Here is a 24,467-nt window from a genome sequence, read left to right on the forward strand (position 1 = left end):
TGTCCATCCTGTTAACTTGACTTTGCTGACTAAATCGCAACTTCTCAAGTTCAAATTCTCTCTCTCCCTTTCTTATAGAACATAGAACATAGAAGAATACAGCGCAGTACAGGCCCTTCGGCCCTCGATGTTGCGCCGATCCAAGCCCACCTAACCTACACTAGCCCACTATCCTCCATATGCCTATCCAATGCCCGCTTAAATGCCCATAATGAGGGAGAGTCCACCACTGCTACTGGCAGGGCATTCCATGAACTCACGACTCGCTGAGTAAAGAACCTACCCCTAACATCTGTCCTATACCTACCCCCCCTTAATTTAAAGCTCTGCCCCCTTGTAATAGCTGACTCCATACGTGGAAAAAGATTCTCACTGTCGACCCTATCTAAACCCCTAATCATCTTGTACACCTCTATCAAGTCACCCCTAAACCTTCTTTTCTCCAATGAAAACAACCCCAAGTGCCTCAGCCTTTCCTCATACGATCTTTCTACCATACCAGGCAACATTCTGGTAAACCTCCTCTGCACCCGTTCCAGTCCCTCCACATGCTTCCAATAATATGGCGACCAAAACTGCACACAATACTCCAGATGCGGCCGCACCAGAGTCTTATACAACTGCAACATGACCTCAGTACTCCGGAACTCAATTCCTCTACCAATAAAAGCCAATACGCCATATGCCTTCTTCACCGCACTATTTACCTGGGTGGCAACTTTCAAAGATCTGTGTACATGGACACCAAGATCCCTCTGCTCATCCACACTACCAAGTATCCGACCATTAGCCCAGTACCCCATCTTTTTATTACTCTTACCAAAGTGAATCACCTCACACTTAGCTACATTGAACTCCATTTGCCACCTTTCTGCCCAGTTCTGCAGCTTATCTATATCCCGCTGTAACCTGCCATATCCTTCCTCACTGTCAACAACTCCTCCGACTTTCATATCATCTGCAAACTTGCTCACCCAACCTTCTAACCCCTCCTCCAGGTCATTTATAAAAATGACAAACAGCAATGGTCCCAAAACAGATCCTTGCGGAACACCGCGTGACGGCACTCCAAGATGAACCTTTGCCATCAACTACTACCCTCTGTCTTCTTCCAGCCAGCCAACTCCTAATCCAAGCCTCCAACTCACCCTCAATGCCATACCTCCGTATTTTTTGCAGTAGTCTACCATGGGGAACCTTATCAAACGCCTTACTAAAATCCATATACACCACATCTACCGCTTTCCCCTCGTCCACCTCCTTAGTCACCTTCTCAAAGAATTCAATAAAGTTTGTGAGGCACGACCTGCCCTTCACAAAACCATGCTGACTATCCTTGATCACATTATTCCTATCCAGATGTTCATAAATCCTATCCCTTACAATTCTCTCTAAGACTTTGCCCACAACAGAAGTGAGACTCACTGGCCTATAGTTACTAGGGTTATCCCTACTCCCCTTCTTGAACAAGGGAACCACATTTGCTAGCCTCCAATCTTCTGGCACTACTCCTGTAGACAACGAGGACATAAAAATCAAGGCCAATGGCTCTGCAATCTCCTCCCTTGCTTCCCAGAGAATCCTAGGATAAATGCCATCAGGCCCAGGGGACTTATCTATTTTCACCCTTTCCAGACTTTCCAACACCTCTTCTCTACATACCTCAAAGCCATCCATTCTACTTAATTGTGACTCAGTACTCACATTGACAACAATGTCCTGTTCCTGATTGAATACTGACAAAAAGTATTCATTCAATGTCTCCCCAATCTCTTCAGCCTCCACACGCAACTTCCCACTACTATCCTTGACTGGACCTATTCCTACCCTAGTCATTCTTTTATTCCTGACATACCTATAGAAAGCCTTAGGGTTTTCCCTAATCCTACCAACTAAGGACCTTTCATGTCCCCTCCTTGCTGCTCTTAGCTCTCTCTTCAGGTCCTTCCTGGCTACCTTATAACTCTCAATCGCCCCAATTGAACCTTCATGCCTCATCTTTACATAGGCCGCCCTCTTCCCTTTAACAAGGGATTCCAATTCCTTATTAAACCACGGCTCCCTCACACGACCCTTTCCTCCCTGCCTGACGGGTACATACTTATCAAGGACACTCAATAGTTGCTCCTTGAACGAGCTCCACATATCAATTACGCCCTTGCCTTGAAGCTTACTTTTCCAAGCCACACATCCTAAGTCATGCCTCACCGCATCATAATTTCCCTGCCCCCAGCTATAACTCTTGCCCTGTAGTGCACACTTATCCCTCTCCATCACTAGAGTAAAAGTCACCGAATTGTGGTCACTGTCCCCAAAGTGCTCACCTACCTCTAATTCTAACACCTGGCCTGGTTCATTACCCAGAACCAAATCCAGTATGGCCTCACCTCTTGTTGGCCTATCTACATATTGTGTCAGGAAACCCTCCTGCACACATTGGACAAACACTGACCCATCTAACGAACTTGAGCTATAGCTTTCCCAATCAATATCAGGAAAGTTAAAGTCCCCCATAACAACCACCCTATTACTTTCACTCTTCTCTTGAATCATCCTCGCAATCCTTTCTTCTACATTTCTAGGACTATTAGGAGGCCTGTAAAAAACTCCTAACAGGGTGAGCTCACCTTTCCTATTCCTAACCTCCGCCCAAACTACCTCAGATGGCGAGTCTTCATCCATCGTCCTTTCCACAGCAGTAATACTATCTTTGACAAGCAATGCCACACTTCCCCCTCTTTTACCCCCACCTCTGACCCTACTAAAACATTTAAACCCTGGAATCTGCAACAGCCAATCCTGTCCCTGTTCTACCCATGTCTCCGTAATAGCCACAACATCGAAGTCCCGGGTACCAACCCACGCTGCAAGTTCACCTACCTTATTTCGTATACTTCTTGCATTGAAGTATACACACTTCAAGCCACTTTCCTGTTTACAGGCACCCTCCTTTGAAATTGATGCCATGTTCCTAACCTCCCTACACTCCAGGTCCTGCACCCTAAAGCTACAGTCTGGGTTCCCATGCCCCTGCAGAGTTAGTTTAAACCACCCCCAAGAGCACTAGCAAACCTCCCTCAGGTTCAGGTGAAGACCATCCTGTTTATAGAGGTCCCACCTTCCCCAGAAAAAAACCCAGTTATCCAAATACTGGAATCCCTCCCTCCTGCACCATCCCTGTAGCCACGCATTTAACTGTTCTCTCTCCCTATTCCTCGACTCTCTATCACGTGGCACGGGTAACAAACCAGAGACAACAACTCTGTTCGTTCTAACTTTGAGCTTCCAACCTAGCTCCCTGAAAGCCTGCCTAACATCCTCAGCGCTCCTCCTACCTATGTCATTGGTGCCAATGTGGACCATGACTTCGGGCTGCTCCCCCTCTCTCTCTTTTTCCTCTCTCTCCCTTTCTCTTCTAACTCCATTTTCCTCAATTGTAATTTAAGTATTTCCACCTCTACTGCATCTGTCTGTTTCTCTGACACACCTAAGTGTTTGAGTAATTCCCTTACAATTTCAGCTTTACTTTTGTCCATGGTTAAACCCAAATCTAACTTATTTGCTAATTCTAAAAGTATGGCCTTTTTCTTTCCTTCTGAATTTTCTCAGCAAATTTAAGAATCATCTTCAAATCCCAGAACCTCTTCTGCAATTTTAAGAGCTATTTCTCTCACTTTTAACTTAATCAGCCACAAATCACCGAAATTAAACAATTTGTCTCACCTGCGTTTTATTTAGCGTTCGAGGACACTAACCTAGAAGTGTTTAAATCTGGGATTTTTCGTACCCCAAAATCTATTCAATTCTGTCTAAACCAGTTCAAATCATAGACTCGAGCCCCCAAACTGTTGCGACACGGGGTAAACTCTCCTGCTTAATTTAAACACACCAACACAGAAAAGATTTATTCCATGCAGTAATCAGTAAACATTCGAATGGGCAAGAACAATGTAAAGCAAAAATTAACAACTTTATTTCTTAACATATAAGAATAATTAAGTAACCACTATTTACAATTTCTTTCTCTAACCTATTTTTTTACCTTCCCTTCTATAATACTAGTCCAATAAAACTCCCATTAAGATTTACAAAACAGCACTTCTTATCTCAAAACCAGGCAGTTGTAGGTTCTTGTCTTCGGATCTTCCTGTCTTTTTCTTTTCCTTGTTAGGATTTTCTGTGTCACAGGTTACTGATCAAAAAGATACTTTTAAGAGAGTGTTTTTTTTTCCCAAGCAGTCTGATACATAATTAGGCTTGGCAGTTCTCCTCTCAACTGTTCAATTTTCTCCTGGTCTTATATACCAGAGCATTGGATTTTAAGATTGTCAATATACTCAATTCAAACTTGATTGGAAATTGATATTTTTATCGGGGTATAATTTAAACTGATTCGAATTTGTCTCTAGGCAACAAACTACTCGAGTTGTTCAACCCAGTGTTACATACATTGTTGCCTTATTGAGAACACTTGGTACTGTGTCCGGTAGTTCTGCTGCTTTTAACTTTCTTAAAGGTACACCCATACCTTCATAAGTGATCTATAAAAAAAAATTTATTAGGCCCTGCCATGATTGCTAGGTAGCACTAAGTTCCCCAAAAGCCAGCCAATTGTAAAAATTGTGGCTTACAGAGTACAAATGGATAGAGCAGGGAAAAAAAGAATTTCATCACAGTTTGGAATGACAGCCTAAAGAAAGGACAGCTGCAAGTTGGAGCCACATCAACACCTCTGCTTCCACAGGAGATTAAGGAAATTCAGGATGTCCATAAAGACGTTTACAATTTTTTATAGATGCACCAAAGAAAACATTCTACCCAGATGGACCACAGTGTGGTATGGCAACCGTTCTTCCCAAGACTGAAAGAAACAGCAGAGTTATGAAGACTGTCCATCACACAACCCAACCTCCCATCCACTGACTTCATCTATACGTCCTGTTGCATTGGGAACGCAACTAACATAATCAAAGAGATCTCCCATTCCAGTTATACTGCCTTCCACTGTCTCCGTCAGGCAGAAGCTATAAAAGTTTGTACACAAGTATGAACAGATTCAAGAACTACCTCTTCCCTACTGTATCAGATTTTTAATGGACCTGTTTAATATTAATGTTGATATGTCTCTCTGCACCTTCTCAACAGCTGTAACCCTGTCTGCTGCACTCTGTTCTGTTACCCTGATGCCTTTGTATAGTATGCCTGCCCATAAAGCACATAAGACACAATTTTCTCTATACTTTGGTACACATGTGAGTAATAAATCAAATCAAATCCTCCTTGTTTTCAAATCTCTTCATGGCCTTGTTTCTGCCTATCTCTAATCTGCAAACCCTCTGAGATGTCTGTGCTTCCCGCATTCTGGCCTGTTGTGTATTCCCAAACATAATTGTCCCACTATTGGTGGTCCTGCCTTCATTTGCTTAGGCCCACGCTCTACATCTGTATACATTGCTTGCCTTCCAAAGATACTTTCACTGTCTACATCTTTGTCCAAAGTTTTGGTCATTTGACCGAATCTCTCCTTACATGGTTGGGTGCCGTAATTCACTTTATCATGCTCCTGCAAATCACCTTGGAATGTTTAGTTGTTTTAACAGTGCAATATAAATAGAATTAGTTGTTGTTAAATGATTTTTCAAACATGCAATTCAAATAATCCAGCAAAACACTTGTATATAGACAAAATATGATAGATTTTTACAGATTCTGCACCCTTGATGTTCTGAACATTTGTAAAAAGTATTAAGTGAGCATTTGTAATAAAGCTCTCTTCCTTTTATGAAAATTAACAGGTCAAGTAAGATTTCAATCAGAGCCCATGATTGTCTAATAGTTCCTGTCACGCTGTTTGGCAATGAAACTGTATTATTCCCAATATGCCTCGAGTTAAAACCCGATATTCTCTGATTTTTTTGAAGACTTACTTCTACCACTGATCTCTTACTATAATTTCTACTTATAATGGTGCTATAATACGTACAATTGTATAAGATTACAGTCTTTATATTCCAGTCATTCCCCTCCCAGGATTCATCTAAATCTATAATTTTGAGTCTTTGTTCCCTTTTCCATGATGTTTATTCAGCTTCCCCTTAAACACAACTATATTATTTGTTTCAACCACTCTGTGTAGTCCTGAGTTACATATTCTCATAACTATTTGAATAGAGTTTTTAAAAGAAGTTCAATTGGATTTGTGAATAATTATCTCGTATTAATGGCTTCTAGTTACTCGCTTCCCCACATGAGAAAAAATTCTCTTCATATTCATTGTCTCAAATTCTATTGGGTCACCCTCTCAGCCTTGCTTTTCCATGAGGGAAGAGAACTAGCATGTTGATCCTTTCCTGATCTGCATAGACATGTTTTTTTCTAATATTGTGTTAGTAAATCCTCTGTGCAACCTCTCCATTGCCTTGATATTCTTTTTATCATATGCCAACTAGAACTGTTCTCTCAGTACCTGTAAGTTTGGTCTATCCAACATTTGATACAGTTAACATAACAAACCTATTTTTATAGTTGTAATCCTCTAATAGCCTTACTAATCTCTGGCATAGCGTTTTGTGATATGTACCTGAGATCTCTGTCTTCCACTGTCCTACCTAGATGGGCACATTGCAAGCTTATTAATATCCCTTTTTAGTTGCTCTAGTCCAATTCTCAATTTTTTTGTACCTGCCACACCACACCACCTCAATGTTTGGTGCCATCTGCAAATTCAGAATGGTCTTTGCCACTAACATATTGCTGCCATCAAACCAAAAACTACATTCTACCCATCCTCCAAATGACTAATGAACTTCAGTGTTGATATACCATTAGATATGTAGGCTGCGCATCTCAAAAACTGGAGAATTATATCAAACAGCATGTCCCTTCAGCCGTTGGAAAAGGCAAGGTCATGACTATAGCCAAACAGCCATGTCCTTACAAAACTCAAAACAGAATGTCCAATATTTGATTCAGTTCCATGACTGGGCAACATTTGGTAATTAAAATTTACACTGACCACTAATTTCAGATTATTAGGTTCAAAGACTGGCACATTTGACATACTGAAAGGTACATCTATTAAAATACAGGGCCATGTTCTTTGCAGTCAGAACATGTACTTGCACTGCACCTGTTTCAACTCAACAAAGTAGGTGGCTGCCATTTTCTGATTCATTACTCAGGGAAATGCCTGGTCAAATCAGTCAACATGTCTGCTTTAATTTTTTAAAATTAACTTGGCAGTTAACTGTTAGTCATCATCTAATTGGAGCATTCAACATGGTACCTCCACCAATTGGATCCCTCTTGCTAATCACTGAGTGTTCCTTTCTCTTGCAATAGAAAATGTTGTTCCCCCTTATCACTGGTATTCTTGTGAATATCCCAGTGAATGCAAGATGAATAGCTATGACAAAATGTGGCTTCTTTCTGCAGCACCCAAGTTCTCTATTACCAGATAACTACTTCCTTCTTTTGATCTGCTCGTACAAGCTCAAGCCTTGACTTATATGTGACATTTTCACAACGTAGAAAATCAAGGGAAGATCATATTGATTGGTTATTTTCGGCTTGATGAGTTTTGACTGAAGGGAAGAAAGACCAATCAGGAATATGTTTATCTCGACAGTCTGCCAAGACAGAACATTGTCCAGAGTTGCAGTCATTTAATTTTCTTCTTCTTTAATGAGTATCACTGGCTGAGCCAGCATTTATTGCCCATCCCTAATTGTCCATGAAACTGTGGTGGTTCTCCAATTTCTTGAAGAGCTTCAATCCATGAAGGTACGTCCTGTTAGGGTTAGGAGTTTGAGGATTTTGATTCAGCTACAGCAAAGGAATGGTGCCACAGTGCCAAGTCAGGTTTGGAAATGACTTGGAGGGGCATTTGCAGATGTTGATGTTCCCATTTATCTGTTGCCCCATTCTTCTGGGTATCTGATTGATCACATATAACATATCTCAAAGCAATCTTGGATTATTTTAAAGACACTGTCTAGGACTTTAGCATGTTCATTTATACCATTTCATTGCCAGGAACCATATCATAATATAGACTCTTGTTTGAAATTTCCTTTACCTGGGGTGATGGTATGACTTGGTAATGTCGCTGGGTCAATAATCCAGATATTCAGGACAATATTCCCTCTAGGCCATTTCGAGGTGCAAATTAGCATGTAAACGCATTGATAACTGACTTGGTCTCCACAGCAGGAAAATCACACTGGATATGATCCTAGGCTAATGCTCTGGGACCATTGGTTCAAATCCTACCATGGCAGCAGATGGAATTCAAAATTCAATTCATTACTCTGCAATATAAAGCTAAACTCCATAAAGGTAACTTTGACAACTATCATCAGTTGTTGTAAAAAGCAAAATACCCTTTAGGAATGAAAAACTACTGTGTTGGACCTGTTTGCGACTCCAGAGCTGTAGCAATTTGATTATCTCTCTGCAGCCCACAGCAAACTGCATGGGTCACCAGCACCTCACTTACGTTGCCATTCTTTATATGGCAACCTGAAATATGAGTGTTCCACACTTGACTGAAGAAGAATCATAGTTTGTTACAATCCAATACTTACCTTGTGTCCATAAATATCACTTTTGAGTTGTGTAATTGGATCATAGTTAAGTGCTGGAACTTGAGTGCAATTTCTTCAGTTCTCTCATCATTGCCCCTTGACCATGGACCGGTCGCTGGCATGGAGACTTTGAGACTGGTTACTGTGTTTTGTAGTTGCTATAAAGATACATTGTTATCACTTCAGTTTATTCCCTGATTACCTGAGGATTAAACACCATTACTATTGTATTATTGCATAGATTGCAAAAAAGTTACCTTGAAGACTATTAGATGATACCATGACATATGACCATTTAGGAAGAAACTCCTCACCTCACCTACAGTAGTCACAGTGCAATGGGGTCAGTGCAGTGAGCACATGGTCGGCAGTGCTTTGTGTTAGTCATGGAATGTAGCTGTGAGCATGGAACACAGACTTTGTGAAAGACTGAGATCTTATAAATAGTACTGTTAATAAACTTCAACACATCTGTCTCACCAAGAACCCAGTCTTGTGTGTTGTATGAATTAACACAGAGGGAAACACTCTGTATCACCACTAGAAGTGATGTCTGAACCAAGAAATTACATTGGTTACTTCAGTGTAACTGTCTTCATGATTATTGCATATATCATCATATGAAACAAGTAAATTAAACTTTATTTTTTTGGGGGGTACGGAAACAACATTCATAATAGTGATAAAGTGTAGTATGATTAATTTTCAATTACTTAAAATAATAGTTTGTTACTTGCCTTCATTCAGAAATCACCTCGATCTTGGGTCTTGTATATCTGTTTAGTCGACACATGTACTTTACTGGATATGCAGAGTCAATGAAAGGAAGGTAGGTGTTTAAAAGCTCTTCCTAATTTATTTTCTTTTTCTGTTTTTCGGTCTTTGTCTCTCACGATGATCTTTCCATGCTGTGCACTATCTTCTCTGAAAGATCAGTAATTTACTTCCCATGTTGATTGTCATAAGTTTGAAACTTTTTATAAAAACGATCCATTATAATTCTGCCTCCAATACTTTTTGCCCCCTATTTTGTGTGTTAGGTAGGGGAAGGAGAGAAGGTGACTTGCCCCAAAATAATGGCTGCCATTTGTTATTGTTGCATGTAAAGTAGTGCATTATGAAATCTAAATTTGTTGTCCACTGAAGTCTATTTGAGAATATGTAGAATACAGCCAGGAAATTGGTCCACACAGCTCAGACTACTGAGGCCTTAACATAGTAGGTAAGAAGCATATGTACAGATCCAGCTGGAAGTGCATCACTTACTATACTGGGTAGGGACAAATGAACTTTCACGCTTACCAGCTGCACTCAAGAAGTGACAACCAAGAAACTTGGCTGACCGTGCAGGTCTGAACAGTCATCCAGACACCATACTGAGATTAAAAAAAATGAAAGAACTTACATGTCTTGCGAATAAAGTACTTTCTTAAATTTGGCAACTTGTAGTGTGAGAGACCCAGCAGTCAATTAGGGTCCAACTAGATCCCAAAGGCAGCAATGAAATAAATTACAATGATCTATTTTTAGATGTTACAAGGGATGAAAGTGGCCAATATAAGGGAAATTAATATTCCTACCAATTGGTGCCATAGGGTCTTGTCTGCATCTAGGAGACCAGTCAGGATCTCAGTTCATTATGTCATCAGGAAGTGGCAGCTCTGACAGAACAGTTTTCTCTTTGCGATATGTTGGAGCAGCGGTTTAGATTAAGCACTCAAGCCCCTGAAGTAGGACATGAGTCTGCAACCTTCTGTGTTGTAGGTCAGAATATTACCACTTCACCAACACTGATACTGTAGGATGATGGATGCTGGCTGAAATCCAATACCTTTCATCATGTGAATGACCAGAGGCTGTCTATTGACTTGCATCACATCCATGATCTGAGATTCCCACCTGATTTCCACCCCTTAGATTATCAGAAGGAATTCTAATGTTTAGGAAAGTAAACTGATGTTTTTTAGCATTTTACTTGCTCTCCCCACTGTCTTGGATATGAAGAAAGTTGCAATGAAGCCCAACAGTATCTCTCTGATGTCAGCTGTTATATCAGGCTACAGTAATTGATATACGTGCCCATCGAGCTACTGAAAGCAGAAATAGGAAAACAAGAACATAAACCATCATGTATTTCTAAAAATAAATTGTAGTTGGCTGATCATTGTTTTAACGTGTGCATTTCTGGTTTCAGGATTCCTGGATTCAAAATTGGTATCGCAGTGTTGTTCATACTGTTCGGTCTTAGTTTTGTCGCGATTACAAATTGCATGATGGACAAGTATTTTGATTTCAATATAGCTAAAAAGATCAGCAAATTGTTTCCATAATGTGAAAGCTGTTGACTACAAAAGGGAATATTGCATACTCTGCTTTAAAATGATTATTATGAAGACATTCTCTGAAGCCATTCTGTGATTTTATGTATGTGACTTCAACATGGTAAAATAAAAACAGCATTTTTCACATCATCTAGGCTTTTTAAAAAATCTAATGTTCATTTATGTACACAACCTTACTTTGTAACTATTTAGTTAGTTGCATTTTTAATAAGCTCAGGTAAATTAGCATTAATTTTCTTGTAGTCATTTTCCAATCCAAATATTTACATTCAGTTTCACACACATTTTATACCATTAACATTTCCACAGGAGAGGTGATGGCCTAGCAGTATTATCACTAGACTATTAATCCAGAGATCCAGGCCATGTTCTGGGGACCTGGGTTCAAATCCTGCTATGGACAGATGGTGAAATTAGAATTCAGTTTTAAAAATCTGGAATTTACAAAGCTTTTCACTGTGCCTCCGTGCACGTGACAATAAATTCAATTCAATTCAATTCTATGATGAGAATGAAACCATTGCCAGAGCAAATTACTGCAAATGCTGGAATCACAATGGGTCAGGCAGTATGCACAGAGAGAAAGCAAGATAATATTTTGAGTCTGGATGACTCTTCAGACCCGCTGTGATCTGTTTATGTTTTAAGTATGAAACCATTGTTGATTGATGGAAAAACCACTGGTTTCACTAACGTCCTTTAGGAAAGGAAATTGCGATCCTTACCTAGCTTACATGTGATGTCAGACCCACAGCAATGCGGTTGACACTTAACTGCCCTCTGGGCAATTAGGAACGGGCAGTAAATGCTGCTGTAGCGATGACACACTCATCCCCACTATGAATTTTTTAAAAGTACAGACGGAGTTTACTATCTTCAGGTCATTTGCTATGTTTATCCTACACTCAAGTCTGAACTCAAGTCTACACATGGCTCATGTACTGATGAAGAGTGGCTGAGATAGCATTCCTTCCCAATGGTGGTTATTTTTGGAATACTTTCTGAAGGCTAAAGACTTTAGTGAGGTGCACTGCATCCGTCAGATGCAGCTTGTCAGCCATTCACTGCTATAACTTCTCATCACGCCTGTTTGGTGTGGGGCTTGAATTCAAGTCTTTTGTCTTAAAAGCCAATAATACTATCGCTGAGACACAAATAGCAACTGAGATGCGTGAAGTATTTTGTTGCAGGAAAATTATTGACGCGGAAACACCTTGCTCTTCTTGAAGTAGTCTCATAGGATCCATTACATCCACCTCAGGAAGAAATTGCTTCACGTAACATCTGATCTTGAAAAATGTAGCATTTCCAACAGTTTTGTGCCAAAGTGCTGGCCCCCGCGCTTAATCTTGAATCGAGTTCATATTCAGAAGTGTGTCACAGCCACAACTTCTAAAGTTGAAGGCAAGTGTATTACACATTGATGAAACCAGTTACTCTAGAAACATTGTCAGACTAAAACCTCCAGGATAAAGAAATGTTTCCAATCTCCATGCCACGTGATGCAAAATAAATTAAACTGTCACTGTGGACAGGATGTATTCTACACCTCCATTTAAAGAATTTGCAAAGTGTTTTGTAAAAGATCAGCTCAAAAACACAATTTTATTTTGACTGAAAATCAATATTTCATTTCTGACTGAATAAAGACATTAATTAATTTTCCTCCTGGATCTCAATTACACCGATACAATTGTTCTCTTTGCCATGCATCTTAGGATTGTTTTGATGATAAAGGCTGAGAATATGTAAACGTAAGCTACATTTAACATGTCTTTTCAGTATCTTATTTTTCTACAACATCATTCTGTGTATGTGAACGTTCTGCTTAAATAAACATTTAGATTCCAGGATTCAAAATAAAATAGTGTAGATACTAGAAATGTGAAAACAGAAAATGCTAGGAATATTCACCAGGGCAGGCAGCCACTTTAGAGAGAGAGGAACAGAGTTGACATTTTCATCAAAAAAACCGAAAGAACTACGGATGCTGGAAATCAAAAGTTGCTGGGAAAATTCAGCAAATCCAGCAGAGAGAAAGCATTAAAATTTTCAGGCCCAGTGACACTTCTTTAGAATTGATGGAAAGGTCACTGGACCCAAAATGTTAACTGTTTTCTCTCCACAAATGCTGCCAGACAAGCTGGGGTTTTCTATTGTGATCATACTACAGCTTTAAGAGGTATACTTGGTCCTGTTTTTGTTTTCCTGAAGAGTGGTTGAGACAAAAGGTGAAGAGCAGTCTGTCCAAGCCAATCAAGTAAACAGCTTGTGAGGCCTTGGATTTTTAAAGTTGGAACAATATAAGCAGCCTGATGGGGTGAGGTCAAGCTCCCACAGAACCAGGATTTTAGTTTAACTTTCAGCAGCTGTTAGGGTTTGGAAACTGCGATACATCTCTCTCTGTGACAGCGAAACACTTGAGTTCTCTCACTCTCTAAGTTTTCTCTTGATGTTCTTTCCTCCTGGACTGGAGAATTGCATGTGAGACAGTCTATTTTGATGAATTTACCTTTGTCAAAGATTTGTTTATGGAATGTTATTATCTTGGAACAGCTGCTGTTTAGTAATTAAATAATCTATTATTCTGTTAAGCTTTCCAATAAAGTGATTCCAATTGTTCTTTCTTTTATTTATATTTTAACTATAGTGTCATAATAAAGTATGTTTTGCTTCAAGCCTGGTAGTTTGACCAATGGAATTACACACTGCCTTACACTTGCCTTTTTACAAAAAAAAATCGGTTAAGCTCTAGGTGACTATTCATTAGAAACCAGTTCTGAACCTCCATTCCAAACTTAGACACTCAGAATCCCACCCCACCTCAATGTTTTCTGTTTCCATTTATTTCACCATGAAAGGTTAGCTGATAACAGTCTTCAACCATGCCCAAACCTTGACTATTTTCTTTCATGAATCTCCTGTGTAAGTGGCGTTTCTCATTTAAGACATGGTGTAAAATCATTTTTGATTGTTTGTAACTTGAATATTCACATGGATACTTACTGAAGTAATTGTTTCACAAAATTTTAAGAAGTAAAAAGATAAATAAATCCCAAAAGTAAATTTAATGTTGTCATTCATACACCAGGTTTTATGCTCCAACCAAACTCCTTCAATATTAATTGTCTTCTTGTGCAAAGTTAGCTGAGAGAAAATCGAGTTCTTGCATTACTTATTGATGATTTTATTTCCCAGAGGAGTATTGATGTAATCATTTCCCATTGATGATTACATCAATGTTAGCACTGCTACCTCACAGCGCCAGGGACCCAGATTCAATTCCCGTCTTGGGCAATTGTCTGTGTGGAGTTTGCACATTCTCCCCGTGTCTGTGTGGGTTTCCTGCGGGTGCTCCGGTTTCCTCCCACAGTCCAAAAATGTGCAGGTCAGGTGAATTGGCCATGCTAAAATTGCCCGTAGTGATAGGTGCACTAGTCAGGGTGGGTTGCTCTTCGGAGGGTCGGTGTGGACTTGTTGGGCCGAAGGGCCTGTTTCCACACTGTTGGGAATCTTAAAAAAGATCTAATGCCCAGGAGTAGAGGATATCAATGGTTTGAGCACAGCATGATTGCCCAATCTTGGCACTGATCTTAAACAAAATTCTTTTTTTTGCCACTGTTGAGGATTACAGGCAGTAAAGTGCTTCGTCTCTTTACCTGATAGAGATAAGCTGAGAAGGAGGTTTCCTCATTACCTCAGGTGAAGTGGTCATCATGGTGAGACCAGCATCTACTGCTTCTACACAATTGGCCTTGCAGAGGTGACGGTGAGCCATCATCTTAACCTGTTGGTGTCCAGGTGATGCAGGTATACCCATAGTGTTGTTAGTGAGGGAGCTCGAGTATTCTGACCAAGTGACAATGAAGGACTGGTGATGTAGATTCAATTCAGTATGGTATTTGGCTTGGAGGAGAGCTTTGTGGGTGATGGTGTTTCCATGCAACTGTTGCCCTTGTCTTTTTAGATGATAGATCATCATGGATTGTACTGACATTGTGAACCCTGGATTGTATCCATATGCTTAGAGGCTGTTGTCTTACATTGGATTGTCCCTACTCTGAGTCTGCTCTGTCTTTGACTTCAGAATAACTGTCTGACCCTTTTGAATTATTTTAACAGAATTTCAAAACATTTGTTAAACTGTTTACATTTATTCCATATCTTCCTTCCCTGCAACTTCCTCACCTCGCTCTACCAAAAGCCACCCCACCGCCTGCTTTTGGATGAGGTTGATGGTCCTCCATCATTCCTCTAACCCAGTTCTGTGCCATTTTGCAGGATGGTTGATGTTGTTTAGTTCTCACTGTCCCATATTCTACAGTAATCATACTCATTCGTTCTTGCTGCTTCACATGAAACCAAAGCTGGTCTGTTCCTTCCAAACCTTGTTGCTGGTGTTCAAGCAATGTAAGGCAGTGCATGTCCTGTCTTTCCCGAGGGATATATTATGGAAAATAAAAAAAACATGAAAGCATGGGAAGGGTTAAAGCATAAAAACCACTGGCAATCTGAAGGCAGGATGGGATAAGACTAGTGGAACATTCTTACACCAGTTAGCAGAGTAAGGTTAAGGTTGAAAGGTCACCATGGCGAGATGAGATAACACAAGTATTAAAGCAAGCTTCTCTGTTATGACAGGATTGGGACCATAAATATTTGGGACAAGACACTAAAATGTCTAATTAAGAGCTAGTAGAGTCAGCTTGAGACATGAGACTATTGTAATGGATGGACTAGCTAAATATCTATCATGACAAGTTAGTCTGGAATGGAAGATCACTGTAGCAGAGTTAGCACTAAATATGTAACTGTGACATTAGATTAGATTAGATTACTTACAGTGTGGAAACAGGCCCTTCGGCCTAACAAGTCCACACCGACCCGCCGAAGTGCAACCCACCCATACCCCTACATTTACCCCTTACCTAACACTACGGACAATTTAGCATGGCCAATTCACCTGACCTGCACATCTTTGGACTGTGCAGAATGTGCAACTAAAGAGATAATGGGAACTAACATCACTGGTTTATTGTGTAGCTAGAGTAAGGTACTTTGATTATTATAGTTGGACATGCTGATAAGCTAACAGAAATATGATTAAAAAAAATAAAAGTCCATGGACCCTGAGATTCGGGGCATTTGAGAATCTGCTTTCTCAGTATCACAGTTTTTTGTTTGCAAATAAAGGACCTACTTTTTTTTAATAGATATTTTTATTGAAAATTTAACATTTTTACAAGTTTACAAATAAAAAAAACCCAAGTATTAAAATTGGTATACAATTAAATCTTAAATAAATAATAACCAAAATTTATCAAACAAAAAAAATACCGAGAGGAAAAAAAAACAAAACTCAACTAACTACTAATCTAACCTACAACTAACCAGAGTGTATAATTATGTCTCTTACATTAATCAAAGAAGAGAAAAAAAATCCGATGGATAACACAGAAATTGGGCAGTGAGATACATGCTCGGAGTGTATTAACATCAAATCGTAACAAAACCCGTATTCATGCGGGATTCCTCTCCCAAGGGCCCCGGACCGGCCAGCTTCGCCATCTCAAGTAAATAAAAGCCCTTGTTAGGATGACCGAAATATCTGTATTTGTGTAATTCAAGAAGGGCTGCTATATTTTATGGAATAATTCGGTCTTTCAGTGCACCATATTTGTAAGGAAGTCAAAGGGAACACATTCCATAATTAATCTGTGCCAATTTGAAAGTCCAGGGGGGCCCTCAGCCACCCAGTTTACCAGAATAGTTTTCCTTGCACAGAAAGAGAGAATAGAAAATAATCACTTCTCGTGCATATCCAGGGAGCGTAAATTTGAAAAGCCCAAAAGGAGAGATACAGGGTCCATTCTAATTTCCATTCCTAAGATTTCTGTCAGAGCACTTGCTACTTTAGTCCAATATCTACGGATCTTATGACAGGTCCATAGGCAATGTACAAGAGTGCCCACCTCTATTTTACATTTGGGACACATTGGAGATACTCCTGCCTTAAATAATGCCAATCGATCCGGTGCTATATGGGCCCTATGAAGTATCTTCAACTGAATGGCCTGAGTTCTGTTGCAGATGGTGATTCTTCTGGCGTTTTCCCAAATGTCATTCCACGTTTCTACAGAGATTTCCAGTCCCAAATCCTGATTCCATGTTTAAGCAGATTATCCATATCTCCCGATACTTCATCATGTAATAAATGATAAATAGTGCTGACGGAAGATACCCCCATTGGCCATAGCACTCTACGTTCTCTATCTGATTTATAAAGACTATCTAATAACGTAGTCTTCTTCTGTATATAGTCTCGAATTTGGAAGTATCGAAAGAGGTCTCCATTAGGTAGTCCAGATTTCTGATGCAGCTGTTCAAAAGACATCAGGACCCCTTCTTTAAACAGATCCCCTAAACAGGAGATACCCCTGGATCTCCAGAGTTTGAAAGTGACATCTGTAAGCCCCGGTTGAAATCCCCATGCTCCCACTATCGGACCATAGGGGGATGTTTTATGTGAGTTGCCCTCATTTTGCCGCATTATATTCCAAGCTTTAATTGTGTTTAATATTATAGGGTTTTACAGTGATCCGTAATGAGTTTCCTCTTGTCTGAAAATAAAAGGTTAATAAGTGGGCATTTTACTTGAGAAGCCTCGGTGTCCAGCCAGATTAATTGCGGGTCAGACAAGACCCAATTGGCTATGTAACTTAATAGGGAACTTAACGGATATTTCCTAAAATTTGGGAAATCCAATCTTCCCCTTGCCTGTGGAAGCTGTAGCTTCTTCAGCTTAATGAGGGGCTGTCTATGATTCCAGATAAAGGAACCCAACCAGCCATATAATTTACATAGTGCCAGCCTCAGCAGCATCACCGGAAGCATTCTCATAGGGTATTGGAGATGGGGCAGGACATTCATTTTAATTAGTGCTATTCTACCCAGCCAGGAAATTGGAAGGTCTCCCCATCGCTGGAGGTCCTGCCTTATCCTTTCCAGTAAATGCACAAAGTTAGCCTTGTATAACTGACCAAATACTGGGGTAATAAAAATGCCTAAATATAAGAAACCCTCCAGGGACCACCGAAAGGGAAAGTGGGATCAGTCCAATAAGTGGGATATACTAGCAAGGCCACCCATTGGCATAGCCTCTGATTTTGAGAGATTAATTTTGTAGCCTGAAAATACATTAAATGTATTAATAACTTGGATTAAGCGAAGCACAGACATCAGGGGATTACTGAGAAATAGAAGAACGTCATCTGCATAAAGGGTAATTTTATGTTTACCTGTACCAATCCTCAGGGCCATTATATTAGGGTCAGCCCGTATAGCTTCTGCTAGTGGCTCAATTATTAGTGTAAATAGCAATGATGAAAGAGGACATCCCTGACGGCAGCCCCTATCCACACTGAAGCTATCCGAGCCTAGTCCATTGGTAATCACAACTGCTTTGGGATCACTATACAGTGTTGAGACCCATTTGGTAAACACCTTTCCAACGCCAAACCTTTCCAATGTGTAAAACAAATATGACCATTCAACCCTATCGAATGCCTTTTCTGCGTCTAATGAGACTACTACTCCTGGTATCTTTCCCTGATGGCAGGCTTGAATCACATTCAAAACCCTTCTAACATTATTGGATGATCTACGGCCCTTAATAAACCCCATTTGATCCTCCTTCATGATATGTGGCAATACCCTTTCTAGCCTCAATGCTAACGTTATAGAGAGGATTTAAAAATCTACATTTAGCAAGGATATTGGTCTGTATGACGCACAATCTTCTGGGTCCTTTCCTTTTTTGAGGATAAGAGAGATATTTGCCTCTTTCAGCGAAGGCGGGAGACAACCCTGACTGTGTTAATAGTTATACATGTCCATACGTGGACCAGCCAATATTCCTGTAAATTCTTTACAGAATTCAGCTTGAAAGCCATCTGGGCCAGGTGCCTTACCGCTCTGAAGTTGCCTGATTGTGTCAAGTATTTCTTGGATTGTTAGGGGAACATTCAAGACCGATACCTGTTCCGGGGTTAGGTCCGGAAAGGTCAGGTTTTAAAAAAATGACTGCATCCTCCTAGTCCTGTCTTTGCAATCCTGCGATTTATATAAATCAGAATAAAATTTTCTAATGATTGCGTTAATCCGTTTATGATCATGAATCAAAATACCCATACTTTCCTTGATAGATGTGATAGTTTGAGGGGCTTTCTTTCTCTTTGCGAGAAATGCTAAATATCTACCAGGTTTACCGACAAATTCATATAACCTTTGTTTTGCAAATAATATTTCCCTCTTAGCCGTTTGGGTAAGCGTGGTGTTTAGAGTTGTCCTAAGGGCCGTAATCCTTTGTAATTTAATAATAGGTCTGTCAGCGTATGTTGTTTCAGCCGCTTTTGGGCGAACTTCAAGCAGACGCTGTTGTTCTCCCTTTAATTTTTTCTGGGTCGCTGATGATCAAACCTCGTGCGTAAGCTTTGATGGTCTCCCACATCATTGATGGGTTGCTAGCCGTACCTGAATTAATTTCTAAAAAAGTTTTAAATTCTTGAGAGAAGTACTTTACAAATTTACTTTCATCAGGAAGAGGTCCATACGCCAATGCCGAGGGGATGTCTCATTGTTCCTCGCCTTGATTTCCATATGTACAGCAGCGTGGTCGGAAATTGCTATACTGCCTATTTTACAGGATGATATGGAATTTAAAAAAATCGAGGGGGCAAAAAACATATTGATTCTGGTGTGGCATATATGTGGATTGGAGTAAAAAGAAAAATCTCTGCCCTGCAGATGAAGGTATCTCCATACATCTATTAATCCTAATTCTTTGTTCAGATCCACCAATTGTCTAGATCTGGGAGATACTCCTGCATTCTTGGGAATCCTATCTATTTCCGGGTCCATAATACAATTAAAAGTCTCGCCCTATAATTGTATGACGAGCACTGAGAGCCATCAATTTTGAGAAGGCTTCGGTTATAAATTTAAAAGGATGTGCCGGGGGGGGCAATACAAATTTAAGATCCCATATTCCTCTCCATTTATAAGGGCTTTAATCAGAATATATCACCCAGATTCGTATTTTATCTGATTTAGGATTTTGAAAGGGAAATTCTTCCGAGTAAGAATAACAACTCCCCTACCTTTTGAGCTGAAAGGAGAAAGAAAGGCCTGATCAAATCCATCCTGCCGTAATTTCAAATGTTCTTTATCCAATAAGTGTGTCTCCTGTAGGAGAGCTATATTGACCCTTTCTTTCTTGAGGTTTGATAATATTTTCTTCCTTTTGACTGGTGAATTACTCCCCTTGACATTCCAGGTGCACCACTTAACCGACTGATCAACCATAATCCTCTGGGCAAGTCCGAGACCCCTTGGAAGGGGAAACCCTATCCAAAACATCCCGAGCATAGAGCATATAAAATTTACAAAACTAACGGCTCTTTAATACACTCACTTCGATATAATAAAAAACTATTTCTAAATAAAAAAATATAAAACGTATTTAAATCGAGATTTTCCCCCTTGTTCCCAGGGGGTATCAGTTCCTTTCCAACAGCCCATCGTATCCTCTCCCAACCAGTGCCCCACCCTTGACCTAGGCGCTCCTCAATAAGATGAAGAAAATTCAGATATAATACAAAGTTAGAGTTAACAGTGAGCACCCTACCTTCGCCCCCCCCCCCCACCCACACCAACACCTGGATATATTTGGTAATGTTAATACCATGTATATACATATATAACTATAAAATTACAACCTCAACAAGTAATAATTAAATATAATAACACAAAATAACAGGGGAAAACAACCCCGCTCCTAAAGACAGAAATAAAACAGGATAAGGTAACCACCTCCCCACACCAACATTAACTAGACCCCCCGGCCTATATATATAAAAAAAGAGAGAAAATTGCTAAGTAGAGAACAAATAAATAAATCCCTCCCCCCCCCCCCCCCCGCCCCCCCGAAGATAATATTAAACAGTCAGGTAAAAAAAGGGATTAATATAAAAAAAGGGATATAAACCGGAGTGTGGGGAGAGCAAAACAACATCAATTAACTCTTACAATTTATCTAAGAGAGTCCAAAAGTTCCTCAGCCTTTTCCGGCGATCCGAAGTTATACACGGACCCTTCATGGTTAAAGCATAGCGTTGCTGGGTAGCGCAAGGAGTACTGAATATTTAAGTCCCTTAAACACTTCTTTGCTTCATCAAACGTCTTCCTCTTTCGGACCAGAGCTGGGGAAAAGTCCTGGAATAACATAACTTTGGATCCTTTATAAATCATTGTTTGGAGATCTTTCCCAAGATTTCTGGAAGCTCCTAAGAGCATCTGCCTCTCCTTATAGCTCTGCAGCCGGAACAGGACCGGGCGGGGGCGCTGGTTTGAGCCGGGCCCGCGTATTGCAACCCGGTAAGCCCATTCCACCCTTACTTGGCCTGATCCAGCCTCCAGATTTAAAAGCTGTGGAAGCCACTGTTCGAGAAACACTGTAAGCTGGCCTTCCTCTTCCCGTTCGGGAAGGCCCAGCAAACAAATATTTTTTCGACGACCTCGATTCTCGAGGTCGTCAATGTGATTCTCTAAGGTCCGGACCCAATCCACGGCCGATTCTGCTGTCGTTTTGGAGGTTGCATCCTTTAGCTCCACCCCTCCGACTCGACGCTCAAATTCCTCGATGTCTCGGTCATGCTTTTGTAGCGCGACCGAGAGTGAGTCCCATCTGCTCTGGGACTCTTCAATGAAAGCATCGATCTTCACATTAAGTTTGGAGATGATTTCCACGAGGCTCGCCACCATTGGTAAGTCCCCCAGGGTGGTTGCGGACGCCTCAGCTGCAGCTGGGGATGGTGGGGGAGGGCTCCTGCCTGCTGAGAACTGCGGGATCCCTTCCCTTTAGTCATTTTTACTGGAGATTAAATTGTTTAAATGCAGTACTAAGCAACTAATTACATTAAGTAAAAACTATTTTGAATGATTTGGTGAGTGTGGTAGGATGGGTGACCCACTTTGCCCAAGTCTTGGGAGGAGCACTATAGACTCGGACTTGCTGGGTCACCGCCATCTTGGATCCCCCGGACCTACTTCTTGAGGAACTCTCTGCGTCTCCTGGTGATTCTCTACATTTTCTCCACAACAGTACTTTCTTACTCGCTAACTTTGATTCAAACTTTGTAGCTTGACAAAACTGATGAAGTCATCATTCTGTGCCTGGCATTCTGCCAAGTCTCTTGTTTCATCTTATGATTATCTTCAATTGTTCGAATTCTCTCTGGGTCTTGGGATCTTACATGATTGGATGCTATGGTATCAACCGCTCGTGGTTTATGGTTGGGGTAGAGTGCTACCATTAATCCTCCTTTTCGTGCTTAGTCCGTAGGTCTGCAGTGGCAGCAGAGGATAAACCATTATTGAATCTTATCGAGAAGAGGCAGATGTCTTACACAATAAGATGTAATAGTTTATTGTATGATAGCAATAATACAAATTACTTTGACTAGTTAGACATAATTACTATGATTATCAGGACCCTGAGGTGACATACCTGTCTCCATTGGGATCTCCTGCTGGACAATTCCTCCTCCACCCAAAGACTGCATGATGTCATCACATTGGCAGGAGCTTAAAGCAGCTTCAATATTCACTCTTTCAGATGCACCAACTTTTTCAGAACTATTACCTTATACAATTTATTCTTCTACTGTGGTAATGGAATTTCTGCTTTCAGCATTGTGCCCATCCAGTGAATATCCATTGCTGCTCTGTGATTCACTAAAGCTAAGTCCCAGTCATTATTGGGTCTATTGTGACCATTAACAACATCACTGGAGGAAGATGAGAACATGTCACTTTTCTTTACTTCCTTATGACAGGTGGGAGACACTGGAAAGGACAGTTATTATTTCTCATCCCTAATTGCCTTTGAACTCAGTGGCTGTGTAGTCCATTTTCTGAGGTTAGTTTAGCATCAACCTCACTGCCATGAGTCTGGAGTCACATGTAAGTAAGATCAGGTAAGGATGGCAGTTTCCTTCCTAAAAGTGAACCAGATGAGTTTGTACAATGAGCTATGATGGTTTCATTGTTACAATTATTGAGACTAATGTCACAATTCACTGGGTGAGTGCACGAGAAATCAAGCCCTGCTAATCCTAGAGTTGTGATAAACATGAAGATTTACTTTGACTACCAAGAATCCCAAATTGTCTTTGACTGGCTGCTAACCAGGATAAACATGATCCCTTTAGGAACCATTTTTAAAAAATTTATTATAACACTCTTAGCTTAAACAATAACAGTAAAAGGATTTCTAACTTGTGAAATTTAAACATTATTCTTTTTAAAAACTTCTACAGACACACTTGGGGAAAAATGCACAATTATGATGAGTGGACGGGAAAGGAAAATTAAAGGAACATATTTCTGTATCACCAGTCCAAAAAAAAATCATAAAACTAAATGGGTTAGTTTTGCAATCCTCAATTCTTCAGTGATGCCCTGATGTTACTTGCACAGCAATGATCAGTCTGTAGTTCACTGATTGCTTGGTTGGTGTCATGACTCACTGAGAGAGTGCACTGCAAATCATACCCCAATTATTCCCAGTGTCATAACAAGTTTTAAAAAACCATTGATTAAGTCACTAAAAAGCAAATTCTACGTAACTATCTAATTTATAAAAATGTAACATAGTTTGCATATCAGCTTTTTCAAAGATGCTACTACACACCTCTGGAGCAGGTGGGACTTGAACCCAGGACTCTCAGTTCAGGAATAGAGTGCCACAAGATGGCCCCCATCAACTGTCTAATTCAGGTTAAAACAACATTTGCACCAGATTCTTCCCATTAGCAAGAAAATAATAATTTAAGACCAAACTGGTTGCAACCAATCGCAAAAAAAGGTCAACATGGAAAATTTATAGCTTTAAAACGAACCCTTTCTCAAAATTCCCATACATGTACAAATAGGTACACATTGTAGGCAGGACAGGTGGGTGGGTGGAGGAGGCAAGGAAACAAAGAAGCACAGTTCTGGCATCAGTCTGGAGCACAGATGTTTCTGAGTTGTTTCAGATCCTTTCAAGTCCTTCCCATTCTTTCCTAATGATGCAAGATTCTGGCTGCACTGATTCACACTTTTTCTTTCATCAGTTGATAATTTTAGTGTCTCTCATGATGGTCCTAATCCCTTTTCCTTTTAACAGGGGCTTTGCAGAGAGAGCATTTCACAGACAAGGGTGAGGAACAGTAGCTAGCTGCTAGGAATTTTCCTTCCCACACGAGGGAGAGAAAGAGAGACATGAATGTTTTTCTCTTCCAAGGCTGGATGTTGCTGCTGTATTATCCACACACAGGGCTGTAGCTACCTGCCTGTTGTTATGCTGAGGAGAAAGTGAGGGCTGCAGATGCTGGAGATCAGAGCTGCAAATGTGTTGCTGGAAAAGCGCAGCAGGTCAGGCAGCATCCAAGGAACAGGAGAATCGACGTTTCGGGCATAAGCCCTTCTGAGCCCACAA

The 24,467-nt window shown here is 40.4% G+C and overlaps 1 protein-coding gene across 1 annotated transcript in view; it reads left to right on the forward strand.

Moving 5' to 3' along the window:
* mgst2 (microsomal glutathione S-transferase 2) overlaps nucleotides 1–13,549 on the forward strand; it is a 52,119-nt gene extending 38,570 nt beyond the window's left edge. The window contains exons 4-5 of the mRNA XM_043674109.2: nucleotides 9,333–9,414; nucleotides 10,780–13,549. Of these exons, the coding sequence (XP_043530044.1) occupies nucleotides 9,333–9,414; nucleotides 10,780–10,915 (218 nt within the window). The 3' untranslated portion in view covers nucleotides 10,916–13,549. The remainder of the gene's footprint in view (nucleotides 1–9,332; nucleotides 9,415–10,779) is intronic.
* Nucleotides 13,550–24,467: the final 10,918 nt, after the last annotated feature.

Source organism: Chiloscyllium plagiosum, unplaced genomic scaffold (assembly GCF_037043375.1).
Source record: "Chiloscyllium plagiosum isolate Xiang-an unplaced genomic scaffold, Cpla_swu_hap1 HiC_scaffold_36, whole genome shotgun sequence".
NCBI lineage: Eukaryota > Metazoa > Chordata > Chondrichthyes > Orectolobiformes > Hemiscylliidae > Chiloscyllium > Chiloscyllium plagiosum.